Consider the following 15,253-nt stretch of genomic DNA (forward strand, 5'->3'; position numbering starts at 1 on the left):
CCTGATCAGGGCCATTTGATACGTAACGTTACATTCCCCATTAGGCCCTGATTAGAGCACCGGATCCGTGCCTGATTTGGAAGTACGGCAAGCCATATGTGGATCTAATGAGGGCCCTATACAAATTTCTACTCGGGAATGTTTAAAAAAAGCCGACGCACATACGATATATAATTTGATACCAAGGCGGAGATAAAAGCTGGATTAAAACCGGAATTAAATCATTTCGTCCCCAGCGCGACTCTGATATTAATCCATTGGCGCGAGTACACGTCGACTCCGTTGCATGCATAGAACCCGTGCCCTTCGCCTCTCTCATCCCCGACCATCAACTCGCTTCCCCCTCCGCTTCGTTCGCCCGGGTTCGCGGAGGTTATTCGCTGCTCTTGGGAAACCATGCGAGAGTTGTGCACGTCAGGGTGCACGGGAGTTGCAAACCCTCGCCATAAATGGAAACGGTGCGTGGGAGGAAGGGGGTTGGCAAAAGCTCGATGGCGGTGGAGGATACTTTTGCTGCTGCTGCGCAACCGGCACGACGCAGACATTAGCCGTTATATACCTGGTTCAACGACCACCGCCCTGCTCTCGTCCAACCCTGTGGTACTCGGTCGGGGAGGCACGACAGTACGAAATGGAGGAACACGGATGGCGGGGGACGAAACCGGGGGCGGCAGTGGTTGGTCAAGGAGAATACGGTAAGTGGGGAAGGGATCGTCGTCTACGGGGGGTCTCGCAACCTAGCTGGAGCGGCCCACGGGCCAGTTCCGTCTCGAGCCGAGGGGTAGAAGAGCTACTGGCCGCTTGTCTGCTCCCTTCTTTCGCTATAGTTTCATTTCTTTCCGTTTTAGTTCCTCTTCAGTTCCGATTGATTGACATGTACACATATAATATAAAATATTTCAAACACACACACGTACACATATAAATACATGCACATCGATATACTCAAAAAAAATAAGTACACGCACACGGATCGTCACGCAGGGACACCGACCTGCACTCACGCACAACGTTCTACCACATACATACATGACACACATAAATATACGCACACGGTAAATTCGTTTGTTCATTGTTCGTGGTTGAATTCGCAAGCACGATTAGTATATCGACTTTCCTGTCGTTATCGCCGTCGTACGTTACATGCACGGACACACCCGCGCCCAGTATCCGAGTATCTTTAGGTCCGTATCAGGCCAGATGTAAAACGGGCCGTCGCATAGTACCTGCGTCTTCTATCCATCCAATGCGCGTGTGCATCGAGCGCGGGTTCGTTGAGTTTTAGGAAACATAATTGTCGCATTCTCTCAGGTACGTGCACAATTATTGTTCGTTTCCGAAAGGCATCCGGAGCGTACGATCGATCGTCACGTGTGACGATCATGCTCGGCATGATCGACAAAGATTATTTATTTCAAAAACAAAAAACCAAGTATGTGAAAAAAAAACCAGTGTGAATTTTGATCAATCATTTCTTTCAATAAATATAATATTTCGTTCATTGTAAGTAAATTAATTTAATTATTAGTTGCGCAATCGAACAATATTTTGAAGAAGATATTATCATATCGTATTTTTTTCTGAAAGTTTTTTTTGGTTTCTGATTATGTGGTGAGTTGTGTTTTTCAATTTGTGTTACAGATCTATATCAAGCTCTAGATGCGATTCGGAAACGGTATTACTAATGCCATATAAATCATGTATTTTCTATGTGTTTTTTTTTTATTTAACAAAATATGTGTATGTTTTTTTTATCATCGTTAATGTATTTATTTTTGAATGAGTGTAGAAAGTAACTCTCGTATATATAATCCTTTACACACATTACGTTATAACATTTTGATATATTACAAACAACTATAAAAAATGTAACATTCTACGGAAGAATATATTATAATACACAATAGAAATAAACGATTTTGTGTGTACGCATATGTACATATTGTAATTTGATAATAAAAAAAAAAGAATATTTATTGTCGCAAAGAAAAAGAGGAAAGTGAGAATAATAACAGAAAAGTCTTGAAAATTGGCTTGCTCACGTGCATCCGCGAGAGAAAAAACGTTGCATTATACAAAAACTGTATTATATAATTATATATATAATTTTATAATATACTAGATTTATTAATATATTAGATACTAACTTATTCGGTATAAAAAAAGATTGCTGATAACAAATATCGGTACAGCACTCAGACAGATCTCCGAAGTGCATTCTCAACAGTTTTTTTCTCATCAAGAAGCCTTCTATTTTCATCTCGACAGAAATCACAATACAGTGATTTATTTCTAACGCAAATTACACTTGTTTTCATTTTATCAATGTTATTCAACTGATCGGTTATTTCTCATACGGAACAATATTCTATACAAACTTTTATTAGATATTTATTAGACGTCACAGGTAATTTCGGATGTTCACGTCTAATGAACGTTATGTCTCTGCGTAAGTTTATAGTTATCCTTGCTATCGAGTTATCCACACAGACAATTTCGTATCGATATGACAGGCAAAATTCTTCGGTTTTCTATACGTAACGAATAAAATTAGCGTACAATTGTTTTTCAAATAACTAGACAGACAAATCGCAAATGTTTTTTTAATTCTCCTTGATGTCCGAGGCGGCACAATTGCTATCTGCGTGATTTCATGCTCTTGCGTGGGACCGTCGGTTTGTTCTTGCTGGCCGCGAGCTCCAAACCGCCCCGTGTCAGCTGATTGAAATCGATAATGGTGAGTCGCGGCTCGGCGGCGGGTCGTACCGTCAGGGCTTGCATCCTGTCGAGCGGTGCCCCGGGACTCCGGAACCTGTAGCTCCGGTTTCTGTACCCACCACCGCCGCCACCGCCGACGCCGCCCGTTCCAGTTTCACTAGCGATTCCAGTTCCGGGCTGCTGTCCCATCCGCGTACCGCTCATCGATCGGTAACGAGCGCTCGGGAGCGGCTCAGCCTCCTCCCGGAAGTACCTGACGATTCGGCGACTGAGATTAGCCGACTGAAATGCGTTTCGATAAATGGCATGCATTGCGTTACACTCCGCGTTTTTTTTTTTATAGCCAATTTGATTAATATTTAATTGTCGTTTTTCAAAGTACAACGCGAATGAGAGTTCATCCTTCATACCGATGACAACTCCAATAGTACGATCTGTATATACACGCAAAAGAATTGAAATAATTACTCGTAAATGCTGGCGAGATGCAAGGTCGCCGGTGTTCTAACCGTTCTCGGTCTAGGTTCCCTTGGAAGACGATGTCTCTGCCGAGATTGACGCGTTCGTCTGTTCGATGGCTGATCGGGAAGCCCCGTCGGAATAAGTCCAGTTGACTGATAATATTTCAGAAAAACGCGTGCCAAATTGCGTCCCACTCTGTAATCTGCATTTGTGACAATTTACAGTCAAGGTCTTTAAAATTTTCCGCATAAGAAGATATTAGAATTGGATTCTGAGATATGTTCGATTAAAGGATACATCCTTCTTCCGTATACGGTATTATGCCGGGTAATCCCTTCTTGTTATAGCCGTACATGGAGATCTCTATGCTGTAGCAATTGACATGTTCCTTCAGTATAGAGCACAAGTAGCGACGAGCCGTGCCGGCTTTATTGGGATCCTGATTGTACATGGTGTTGTTCTCCTCGTAGTCCTCGTACTGAGCCAGTAATTTCGGCAGGACTTGGTGTCTCTGGTTCCTGAGAGGCTGGCAGCCATGAGTCAGTTTGGGTAACAATCTCGATTGACGCTAGCTTTCTCTTTTCTCTCGGCTTATGATATAGAAATACTACGATTTTGTTACGTTTGCGAATTCCGCTATTAGTATTGAACGTCGCTCGACTTCGCTCTTGCTGAAAAGGCTTAGAGTTACCTGTAGACGTCTTCGTACGTATTTCCGTAGACAAAGACACCTGTCGCGTTGGTGTGCGCGTGCAAATCCAACACACAGTCCAACGGTGTGCGCGAGTTCTTATCGAGAGACTTCAGCATTGATCTGGTCGCGAGCAACGTGGGATGAATCCATTCGGAGATACGGTTCCAAGATCGATTCAGGTCTAATCCCATCACGGTGGATCTTTATTTAATCAAAATAATCAAACATTTAATAATCTGTTTCGATGCATTTTCATACAGAAAAGAACATTTATTTATTCACGAGTCTGATTCCCGAAGAGTTCTTATTCTTGACGAGAAAATAATCAAGTAATAAGTGAAAAAAGAGATGTTTTCATATATGAGATTTTTTTTTTTAAATATCTACCGAAAACTGTAGTGACGAGTTAATCTTCTCGACAAATTTTACATACCGTTTTTTTTTTTTCATACCTGTAATTACCGATAAAGACTCCATCGGGATTCAACATCGGCACTATCTTGAAAATCACATGATCCCGTAAAATCTGAGCAATAGGATGCGCGCTGACCAAGAAGTCCATCAACCCCTGACACACAAAGGAGGTCGGCGACTCGCCGGGGTGAACTCTAGCGAGGACGACGACCACTTTTCTAGGTCGTTCTGTGTCTTCGAGGTCGGAGGTTATAGTCACGAGTTCTACATTCCTCTTTTGGATCGACTCGGCCAGCGTTTCTCGCTTTGTGTACAGCAATCGGTTGCATAGATTGTCGAGATGTCCCAAGTAGCGAGTGTACGAATACGGATAGGTAAGACAGAACTGATAAACGTCTTCCTCGCGATCAAACGCAAACGAGAAACTCAGCACGTAGTGATTCTGATGTTGTGCGGATTTGTAATAGAACACCTGGAACATGATTGGTCATTTGAGAAAAAAAGACATAAATAAATGTTTCTTGTTTCTTTGTTCTTCGTTGAAAGAAATAAGATATAAATATAAATAAATAAATATATATATATATAAAAATATATTTACATATACACACACACGCAACATATATATGAATTCACGAATTAAAATTGCAATTCAAATAATCATGTGTATTAATTTGCACTACTAAAAAAAATATAAATATAAATATAAATATATGTATATTTATTTATTTATTTTGCACGAATATCCAGCGTAGTCGTCCTGTCAACCGGTTTAAATTTTAACGTTTTCACGAAACGTCGGGGTATAAAAATGACACTAATGCGGTTCAAATCCGAAAAACATCTTCGAATGTTAATACAACACACCGCGAAAGCATTAAATATCGGTTTAAATTTTCTTGTTAGTTTTAAACTACATAAGCTTTAATTCTTCGTTAATTTGTTAAAAAAAAGTTATTTTCTGTTTTGATCATTTTATTCTCTTTATAGAGAGATATATCTATTGACTGAATTTACCATGACATTCAGTTTCGTGAGCAGCGATAGTAATCATTCAATCGCGCGATTGAGGTGCCGATAATTCTAATTTGAAAGACTGTTAGGTACTTAAGAGATTGAGTAATTGGATAGTTATTGAAAGTTCGCTCTCTTTCTCTCTCTTTCTGTTTGACATAGTTATCTAGATTATAAACCATCGATATATTGTCAACATAAATTGGAATATCTCAATTATGCAATGAATATAACTGACAAAATTTGCTTTAGACTCCAAATATGCATTTTTGTACTTGTAAAAAATAACAGAACACATGTGTAAGCACAATCTACAAATAAAAATTAAATAATCACAAAATGCTTACCTGTTCTCGCGGTATCCTCTGCCACTTCGGTTTGCTGCTGCTCTTCACCAACGGCGTCATCCCCTGTCGAAAGAGATTCGCGCTCTTAGAGATGTTGACGATGTTGAAGATCACCCGCTGATCCGTCTTCACGTTATCCACGGTGAAATTGAACCACATGCGTAATCTTGGCCCGCAAGTGTCTGGTCTGATGAAAAGATCGTACTCGAATTCGGAGATCAGATCCACTCTGCCGAGATTACCGGTTTCAAAAGTGGCGTCGAAACAGATGTGACCCTTCTTGGCTTTGCCACTGTGGCCAGGTGGTCGGATTATCAGCTTGTTCACATTACCTAGGCCGCCTTCGGCATCGCTGTCTTCGCTTTCTGCAAATAGTTTGACAATGTCATCAAAAGAAAAAAAAATTAAAATCCATAAACATTGTTTAGCGGAATATATTGCGTGTCATTTTAAAACTCTCATAACGCTCGTTTTCTTTGTTAATAAGTAAACGAACTATTTTGCATGAGACGAAATGAGTTGGGAATAGGAGAGGAGTGTCTCTAACCAGCGCGCTGATAAAGACTGGTATGCTCCAGAGGATCTCGTCCCTCGGAACAAAAGGCCATGACTCCTAGGAAATGACTCGGAACAATCTATCGACAGAGCGACATAATTCGAACACTAATTACAGCGAACGACATAGTCGAGCCTCTTGGACGAGAGCGAGCATAGAGCAAACAACACTATGACCTATCGGGCGGAAGACACGATGAGAGACTGACGGCTTCGTGAGAAGCCGGTTCTATACCACGGTGTGCTAACCTACGCCTACGTGATAAAAGCGGAACCTCGCGCGATCTACACACGTTTATTCGTGTCCGCCTTCGTGGAATCTCGCCTGATTCGTGATCTCTCGCGTGAACGGAACGCGCAAGAAAAATGGGAATCGGCTCGCATCAGGAGGGTAAACTCGCGTGGGCCGCGCGTCAAGAATCGCATACGTGCGATCTCTCGACGGCCCCCGTCTCTCCCGACTTCACGAACTTGTTTGCGGTCACGAGATCCGGGGCCTCGGCACGACTCACTGATTGATTCGATTAACGGACGTCGAGATTAGAGAGCAGCGTGATTGAGAGACTCGAGATCGCGATAGTTTTACGGGGTTTGGCAACCCCGGGATTGGATACACCAATATCCACATCAACCCTTATCTAGAGCTTGATTAAACTGCAGATAAAAGACCGTGATACGTATTTTCTCTGTTCACGCGTCTGATCGATTAGATATATCCGCTTGTTACTCGAACGTTTCGTTGAATGAAACTTTTTATCAAAGTACGAAAAAGTTTGCACGCGTAAATGAGAGAAGAATATCTTTATCTCGCACATCTTCTCTCAACATGTCATTATTCGGTGTCAAAGAGATTCAGGTTTATTATTATCGTAAAAAAAAATAAAAGAGAGAACCTTGTTCCATTGCTATTTTTACTATTCGAGGAAAAAGACATGGTTTCGTGCGAGAAATGAAAAATACAAAGAAGGATATATTTATTGATAGGGAGAGATCGTAACGTTTCTGTCGTCACCAGAAACATATATATATGTATATATATATATATATATATATGTGTGTGTGTGCAAGAGAATTCTCTTGCGGAGTTTTCTTTTTATCGCGTTTCTTATCATAGAAACGCCGCTCGTTCGGCGTAGCAATCGTTACAAATCTATATTGAGATCACTCGATATCTATTTCTATTACATTCGACGACGCAAACGTCGCATTTTATAACTGAAGACACTATAGCTCTCTGTTACATGAGGATTATACATATATACCGGCTTTACATCGGGATACATATATGTGGATCGTTAATGTTTCAACGCACACGGAAATAAAAGAGTTTCACTGTGTCTCTTCAAGAAACGTCGACTGTACTTTGTTCACTGAATAATAATGTTTTTTCTAGCGCCATGTGCACGATAGTAACGTCGAGTCGTAGTTCATAAACTGCAACTGTTATTTCATGATTCTTGTAAAACAGTGTTAGACAGTGTTATATTTATTATTGTTTTTTTTTTTTAATTAATTTAAAGAAATAATTTTAATAAGAAATAATTTGATTTTTTTTTACGTTTTGTCGCGATTTAAATGAAAGAAAGAAATCGTGTGTCGCGAAATTCTCAGAAAAAGAAAACTAGGACACACTTGGACGACGCAATTAAAGGTAGAAAGCGGGAAAAGCACGGAAAAGCCCGGGCAATTGTGGGAAGGGAATAATGAAGCGGAAGGTAAAAGAGAGAAAATCACGATAACATGCATCAGCGCATTTGCGCAAATTCCCGACAATTTTTGCTATGCGAAGAAAATAACAAGGACCATTTCCCGCGCTGCGCGCGTTCTATTTTAATTGCCGCAACGCTAGTTGTCGCGAAGTCGCAAGGTGAAATCGATAAGACGTCTATTAATTCTCAACGAGAACATTTGTAGCTTTCTCTGTACTGATCAATTATATCTTACTTGCCGCAAATACAAGTTACTTTTTTTTAGCTGTGACGTATATAGTTTGTCATAATGTTGATTGATTTTGTAAATAAATTGGACACTTTAATTGCGAAAAAGAACGAACACATTTAAATCCGATGAATATGATTTCTTTCGGAACAGCGATCACTGTCATTCCGCGAACGATCGCGAAGCGAAGAATATAACAATGAAAAAAAAAAAATATATATATATATATACTCTCTCGCGAATTTCGTTATGTAAGTTATTCGTATACAAACTCCGTGAGATAACTTTTCTTCGATATACATAAAAGCTGATTTTCGATTAACTATCATGACGCTTACGCTTTTGTTCTCGCGTGTGTGAGGCGTTCTCGAAGAACCACCGTCGATTGTTACGTGTCTAAAGCCACCTCAACTTCTCCGAGCGCGAGTGATTGACAACCACGTCGGTACTCGCGCTTATAAGTTACGTCGCCTCGCGCGATTTCCGGGCGGGAAGTTTTCCGAGTCGATGCGAGATCGAAAATGTCAGAGTACAATTGGCGAGAGAGCGCGTGATGATCCTCGCGTGACCCTCGTTTAGTAAATCCGATCGATTTGACGGATCGCGAGTGTTCCATCGAGAACACGTTGGACACATTCTCCGCGTGACTCTGTGCGGACAGGCTGGTGATAACAGTCACGAATGTGTAGATTTCGTGGACTAACTCGAAGACCGACGTATGAGAACGATGTTGTATATGAGGATTTTACACGTACCGGTCTCTTCGGCGTCGGACATGTCGGTGAAACTCGGCGCGAACTTGTCCCAGACTGGACCACGCGAATTTGTACACTAAGCGACACCGTCGCCCGGTTTCCTTGGTTTGTTGAATCGATATGTATACCTGTGGTTATCTGGAACTGCATTGTGCCAGATAAGCATGCAGATAAAACGGAAGTATCTAAATCGCGCAGGTCAACAGGCGATCAAGTGGCATGTCTTATCTCATTTTGCTACTTGGCGCGCTTCTGTAACGCTCTCAGAACGAGATGCTTAGACAGAGACGCAAGACCATTTTCCGAAATGTAATTTTTTTTTTGCGAATTGAAAAAGTCACGAGGAAGATATAATGTGAAGACCTTCCAAAGACAGGATGCAAATTAAATGGGAGAGTCAGGTGGGTAGGTAATTTCGTACAGTAATGCCGTTACTGTACAGGATCCGGTAAACCAATTTCCCGATCTCGGGGGACATTTTTCTGGATATCGGTTAATGGTGGTAGTGGTAGCGTGGCGGCGCGCACGTTCTCCCTCTGGTGAATGCCCTCCTCCCCCGGGCTTTGGCTGGGACCTCCGAGTGAAGCTTCCTTCGTCTGTCCTCTCCCCGCGTGTCCCCTCCTTCCTGTTCCGCGCCCCTACCACTATTCGGGAGTACTAGGGACGCGAAACACGGTGGAGAAGGAAACGCGAAACTGCACGAGAGGGAGTGAATGACTGAGAGAACGCGGGAGATCGATATTCGAAAGACCCCCGGTGCCCCCTCTCCCTCTCTCGTCCCTTTTGAACCCCGGCCGGCAGCCCCGTCTGACGCTGGCACCCCTCGATCTACCCTCCCAGTGGCGTAGGAAGGAGGCGCGGCCGTCGCTCGAGGTGGAATGGGTGCGCCGCTTTTCCCAGGACACACTCAGGAAGCACAAAGAGGACGAGCGCGCCCGTAAATTGTCAGCCGCGACGTCCTCTCACGGAATTTATGCGACCTTCTCTCTGCAAGGTGTCTAGACTCCTTTGGCGATTAAGATGTGGGGTGGGCCGCGCCGATCGATCGGCGCCAGTGATCGGTTTAGTTTATGAGCGGATTTTACTGCCTAGCACTTTTCGGGGGCGCACAATTACGTCAATGTTTGACGCACGGCGCACAAATAGTATTGCAAAATATGACAAAATCGCGCTTCTTCGTGAACGCTCGATCAATAGTTACTTTTTTTTGTACATACCTCCATACATACATATAGCTTAAAAACATTTTTCATCTCTCAAAACCTTTTTAAATAGAATTACTATCCTTTCTTGATCATTTCCTACGCCACTGACGTACTTGGACTGACCCTTATATGCATACGTGCTATTTACCATTAGATTACACCCCTTGTCTTCCTCGTTCTCTTTCGTCTCTCTCCCCTACACACGATTCTCTTTCTTTCTCTTTCTTTGTTCCGTCCGCGGCGACTTTCTTTCTCCATACCATTTGCCTATCTCTCGTATCTCGTGATATCAAAATGTATAAGGTGGCGCAAACGAAACCAATTATACATTGCGTCCGATGACGGTATCGATTTTCTCGCCTTCGTCCGTGACGTGACTCATTAAAGAATCGTTCATCACAAGGTGTATTAACCAACGTCATGCGTAAAGCTGCGAAGAGAACGAGCGAAGTTGTGTGTATAAAAAAAATGCAATCGATATATTATACTTCGTATATTAGCATTATCGTTCATGGTCGCCGATCACAATGGATGAGATCGCAGTGACGAGATAAAGGCGCGTTCCCCGTTCACTTCGTCAGCTTTTTATCATTTCGCATGTATTTTTTTGCGTGAGTTGCTTATTTTTATCATTCGATATTAACCTGATAACGAATTCCAATATAACGCGATAAAATAGCGAAATCATATAGTTTCAGCTTTCAGTATTCAATTACATTTTTTTATAATGTTACTGTGTGTAATATTAAAATGATTTGGAATACAAAAGATAATTTGAAATAAGAGAAACATATGTAAAATATATTTATATTTGCACGGACATTCAGCATACAGGCTCGTATCGATCCTGATACTTGGTTTGAAATTTTTACGAGAATTTAAATTGTTGACATCTGCAAAAGTTCTTAAAATTTTTATTTCTTATCAATTATCGGGAATGTTTTGCGCTTTTGGATTAAATTTGTGAGAGAGGGTATTTAATTAAAAACAAGCATAGTTCTATTTTGCCAGACGTAACACGAAATTTGCCTTGAATGATGAAATTCGGCCTTGTCCATTATTGCTGAAATCATTTGCCGAGGACGCTTCCTGATGAGCTTTTCCTACCTAACCCTATAGTCCAGCGCTTGCGCCACGCGGTCCTTCACCACCTACAACCCTTCCCACTCTAATTCTCTCGCTCTCTTTGCCTAACCTTCTCTCTTCGCTGTCCTTCTCCTGCTTCCGTTATCAACCCCTCCATTTGGGAAACCCCATTTGACGCGTGCGTATTTTCAACCTCTCCCTCTCTCTCTCTCTCTTTCATCTTCACCCTTATCCATCTCTCTATGCGTTTCCCTTCTCTCTTCTATCCCTTCGATAATCAAAGCAATGTACAGTTGTTCACTCGTGAGCCTGTGTGCGATATTAATCATGCTAACTCGCAAAGATCGGTCGTCGTACAGTATAGCTCGATCGATCTGCATTGGTGACGGACGCTGCAATTTGTAAACACCTCTATGCTCTTAATTCCCAAAAAATCCGCTTTCGAGATAAACGTATTTTTTTGTTCTTTTTTTTTAAAGATTACTCTTTTTTATTCTTCTTTTTAATCCGTCCAATAGCATTTTGAAAAATGAGCAGTCGTCTTAGCAACTCCTCGACCAATATATCTTGTCGCTTCTATTTCTTGCGAATTTTCTGTCTTCTTTTTTATCTTTCCCTCTGCTTATTTTTCTCGACTATCTTCGCAGACTTGCGTCTACATGGACCCATCTCGTCTCTCTTTCCATTAATCATTTATCGCAGAGTTTTCTTATATTTTTGTGTCTGCCTTAATACTTTAATCGGTTTTTACTTTTATGTAGAACATATTAAGAATGATTGGAATATATCATTTGATAGAGTTTTATTTCTATGATATATAACTATATATATACATATGGTATAGTCTTTATTTTCCCGTAATTATCGATCGATCTATAAATAACTGTGACTAAGAGAGGTGTACGGATTATTTATATTATTGGATATACATATTTGTCTTACGCTTTTTCTTAGAAGCTTAGAAGCTGCTTTTTTTTCCTAACGTACATATCAACTAGGTTTGGAAATGCACAAGAACGTTCAATTAAAGACCATTTTGAAGAAATCGAACCAGAACAGCTCTCTCTCTCTCTCTCTCTCTCTCTCTCTCTCTCGCCCTGTAACTGCACTTATTCGTGCAATGACCGACGCGCCCCCGGGGTGGTTCATTTCCCGGGACGATCGTTTTAATCAATAGCTCTCCCTTCTTCGCCCCCTCACCCCGGGCATCATTTATCATAGAGATGTCTCGGACGCATAATGACTGAAAAAAATCTCTATAGTTACGTGGCGATGCGCGCTGCATGTTTTGGAGATACATATATGTACATGCATCGGAGCAACACATACAAGGACCACCCAACCACAACCTCCCCCGGCGATGGGAAGGGTATGTCTCACAATTACGCTTGCGCGAATTTCCACCCCTTTCCCGACGCACTGTCGGCTCACCACCCCGCGCAATACCCCTCCGGACCTCTCTTCCGCGTCTCCCTTCAGAGCTCTCTTGCTCTCTCGCGGCTCTCTCAGCGACCTCCTTTATCTTTCACCTGCGACGGCGGTGGCGTCTGCGTACATCGACGCCAATCTCCCTCGATCGAGCATTTTTACGATTCTTTTCGCCTCGAAAGTCCATCCCACCCCGCGAGACGAGCAGAGACAGTGGGGAGGGTGACGGTGGCGGTGGTGGCGACGGCGAGTGTCCGGAGGGTGCAGACGTCGACATCGGAACTCGGCCTCGTCAGTTTAGTTACCGCACCACATAAAGGCATTGCGTTGTAGACACCGTTATACCCGCAACATTCTCTTACTATTTGCTTACATATTTCTTGATTTCTGACCCTTCAATTTGACGTAAAAAAAAAAAAAGACAAACAAAAATTACTCGGTTCGGTATCGTTCAATCATCATACAAGAAAAATCACAGTCGCCATTGTCGTCACATCGTTGTAGTCGTCGTCCTCCTCTATAGAGCGTTCGGTTGTTGTTCCGCTGCTTTGTCCACCGTCCACGTGTCAATAACGAGAAAAATCGCGAAGAAACAGAACAAAAACCAAAATTCATAAATTTCCCATCGTGCGAGAAGATAAAGCAGAGGAGCGAGGACACTTCTTCGATTTTATCATTTTATTCGAATCCCCGATCTCTTACGCTCTCCGTCGTTATCTCGTACTTCATCTCGTCGAAGAAGCGTTACTCGATTATCCCAATCAAATTTTTTGCTTGATATCTCTCTGTAATCGATCCGCAACAGACTCGACGGAAGATGAATCGACCGTGAACGAACGAATCAATACGAAGGACGGTGCGCGAGATCTCCTCACGCGGATAAACGCGAGATTCGGGAACGAATGTTGAACGCGTCGAAAGGTACGAGCGGTAACGTGAGCAACGAGAGATCGTCAGCTGGAAGATCTTTTAATCGGCAGAAGAAGCAGCAGATAAAGAGAAAAAGGGACAAAATAGGAGGGCGTCCTGCTGGTCAGGATAGAGAAGTGACAGAGAGAAACACTTGTGGGTGTGTTTATCGCGTGCGCGGAATTTGTTTATCTCCTGTATCGTGAATTTTTAAACGTCGAGTGTACGTCGCGAAATTCGAGACTCTCGTATAACAATATATCGGAAAACTCTGGCTTCCATGTTGATCGTCACGCTGTCGTCGTCGTTACGAATGTTCCAGGTCGCGTTGTAATAAGACAATTTTGCCGCAGAAAGAGATAAAAACTAAGTACAAAGAAAATACTAGCGCGTCTAAAATCGTAAAATACGCAAAAATATAGGAGCAATAAATATCGAGAGAGAGAAATTTAAAAAAGAGTAATTAAAAAAAAAAAATCCACCGTCGTTCTGTTCTGCGCCCAGATTATCGGCATCCTCCAACCACTGATTTTCATCGTTAACCGGTATGTTCATTTGTTTCTTTACTTTGGTTGTTTCTGTGACTCTCACGAATCGTTATTATTATTATCTTGTTATTGTTATTATTGCCGTTAAATTATATTGGCGATTTGCCAGCGGATCTGCGTGCGTCGGTTAGTACGTCGATCGGCTGCTGATCTTTATGTATACGTTCCTCTTGCACACACCAGGGATTTCCGTGAGAGAAACCCTACCGCTGTCCTTTTACCTTCAAGAATTCCATCGTGGTGCTCCCGTGTGCTTCTCTTTCGCAACGTCGATTGATTAATTTTTGTTACTTCGTTGAATTTCCAGGAAAATAAAAGTTTGCAGTATTATAAATATCGAGATGATAAAAAATTGATATTATTTCAATTGCTAATTAATTAGAAATTACATTTGTTAAAACAATTAATATATAACGAACATTAAGTATTGTTGTTTACGTAATGATATATTCTTTTACGCTTGATTGTATGAAAATTCTGTGTAATTTTGACACAAATTGCGTAATAAGAAATTGTATATATATAGGAAGGTAAATAATAAAAAAGTTCACCACAAAATCTAAAAAAAAAAAACAATTATTTGCCCAACCAATTTACTCGGTAGAGCGTGTAAGACAGTATTCTTCAGGCCCCCCCTTTTCTTCATTAGGGGGGGCCTGAAGAAGACAGTATGATGTATTGTTGAACTTATTATTCTTGTTATTTCATCAAAATTGCAACACGTCACACGCTGATGTAACGAGACAAGAAGTATTTTTAAAAATTATCCGAGATGCGCCGACGAGAGAGCTCGCCGTGGAGCGAACGACGATTGCGTGATCTCTCGCAAGAAACGTATTTGCGAGGAAGTGCATCGCGGAAACTAGACGGGGGCTCATTAACGGAGCAAAGTTGTTGCATATAATGTCGATCAGTTGCCATAACCGCCGTAAATGTTGCGTTTAGCAGCTGACGCTTACCACGGAATAATATTGTGTGTGCACCACCAGACCTTTCTCTTTCTCTCTCTGGGCGTGGCACCAGAAAGCGACTGTCGCAGGAGAGCACCACGTTGCACACATATATACTAACGCATAAACACATGCACACATCCTATTTCCCTCTCTCTCTATCTCTCTCTCTCTCTCTCTTTCTCTCTCTCTCTCTCTCTCTCTCTCTCTCTCTCTCTCTCTCTCTCTCT

The 15,253-nt window shown here is 41.9% G+C and overlaps 2 protein-coding genes across 3 annotated transcripts in view; one reads left to right on the forward strand and one right to left on the reverse strand.

Moving 5' to 3' along the window:
• Positions 1 to 780: 780 nt before the first annotated feature.
• Positions 781 to 15,253, forward strand: part of LOC109862892 (ELAV-like protein 3) — a 36,832-nt gene continuing 22,359 nt past the window's right edge. Inside the window, exon 1 of one of the 2 annotated variants that reach the window (XM_020443125.1) lies at positions 781 to 1,311. The gene's annotated coding sequence lies outside the window, so the exon portion shown is untranslated. Of the gene's footprint in view, positions 1,312 to 12,907; positions 14,071 to 15,253 lie in introns of those variants that run through there. The other variant, XM_020443181.1, reaches the window with a different exon arrangement.
• On the reverse strand, positions 2,407 to 6,340 carry LOC109862828 (cytosolic carboxypeptidase 6). The gene is made up of 7 exons (XM_020443001.1): positions 6,197 to 6,340; positions 5,650 to 6,014; positions 4,327 to 4,760; positions 3,872 to 4,075; positions 3,478 to 3,698; positions 3,187 to 3,382; positions 2,407 to 2,971 (listed from the first exon to the last, which is right to left on the reverse strand). Exons 1-7 carry the CDS (start codon positions 6,255 to 6,257, stop codon positions 2,638 to 2,640), a joined length of 1,815 nt encoding a protein of 604 aa, XP_020298590.1. The 5' UTR covers positions 6,258 to 6,340; the 3' UTR covers positions 2,407 to 2,637.

The sequence above is a fragment of the Pseudomyrmex gracilis genome, unplaced genomic scaffold (assembly GCF_002006095.1).
Source record: "Pseudomyrmex gracilis isolate BER0280 unplaced genomic scaffold, ASM200609v1 scaffold_0, whole genome shotgun sequence".
NCBI classification, from domain to species: Eukaryota; Metazoa; Arthropoda; class Insecta; order Hymenoptera; family Formicidae; genus Pseudomyrmex; species Pseudomyrmex gracilis.

Excerpts from the sequence above, each read along its gene's own strand:
- LOC109862828 (XM_020443001.1), bottom strand. The coding sequence starts at position 6,257 with ATGGCCTTTTGTTCCGAGGGACGAGATCCTCTGGAGCATACCAGTCTT. Across the intron at positions 4,761-5,649 it reads AGAGGATACCGCGAGAACAG|GTGTTCTATTACAAATCCGC; the intron begins GTAAGCATTTTG and ends ATCATGTTCCAG. Across the intron at positions 3,383-3,477 it reads ACCGTATACGGAAGAAGGAT|ATTACAGAGTGGGACGCAAT; the intron begins GTATCCTTTAAT and ends TCACAAATGCAG.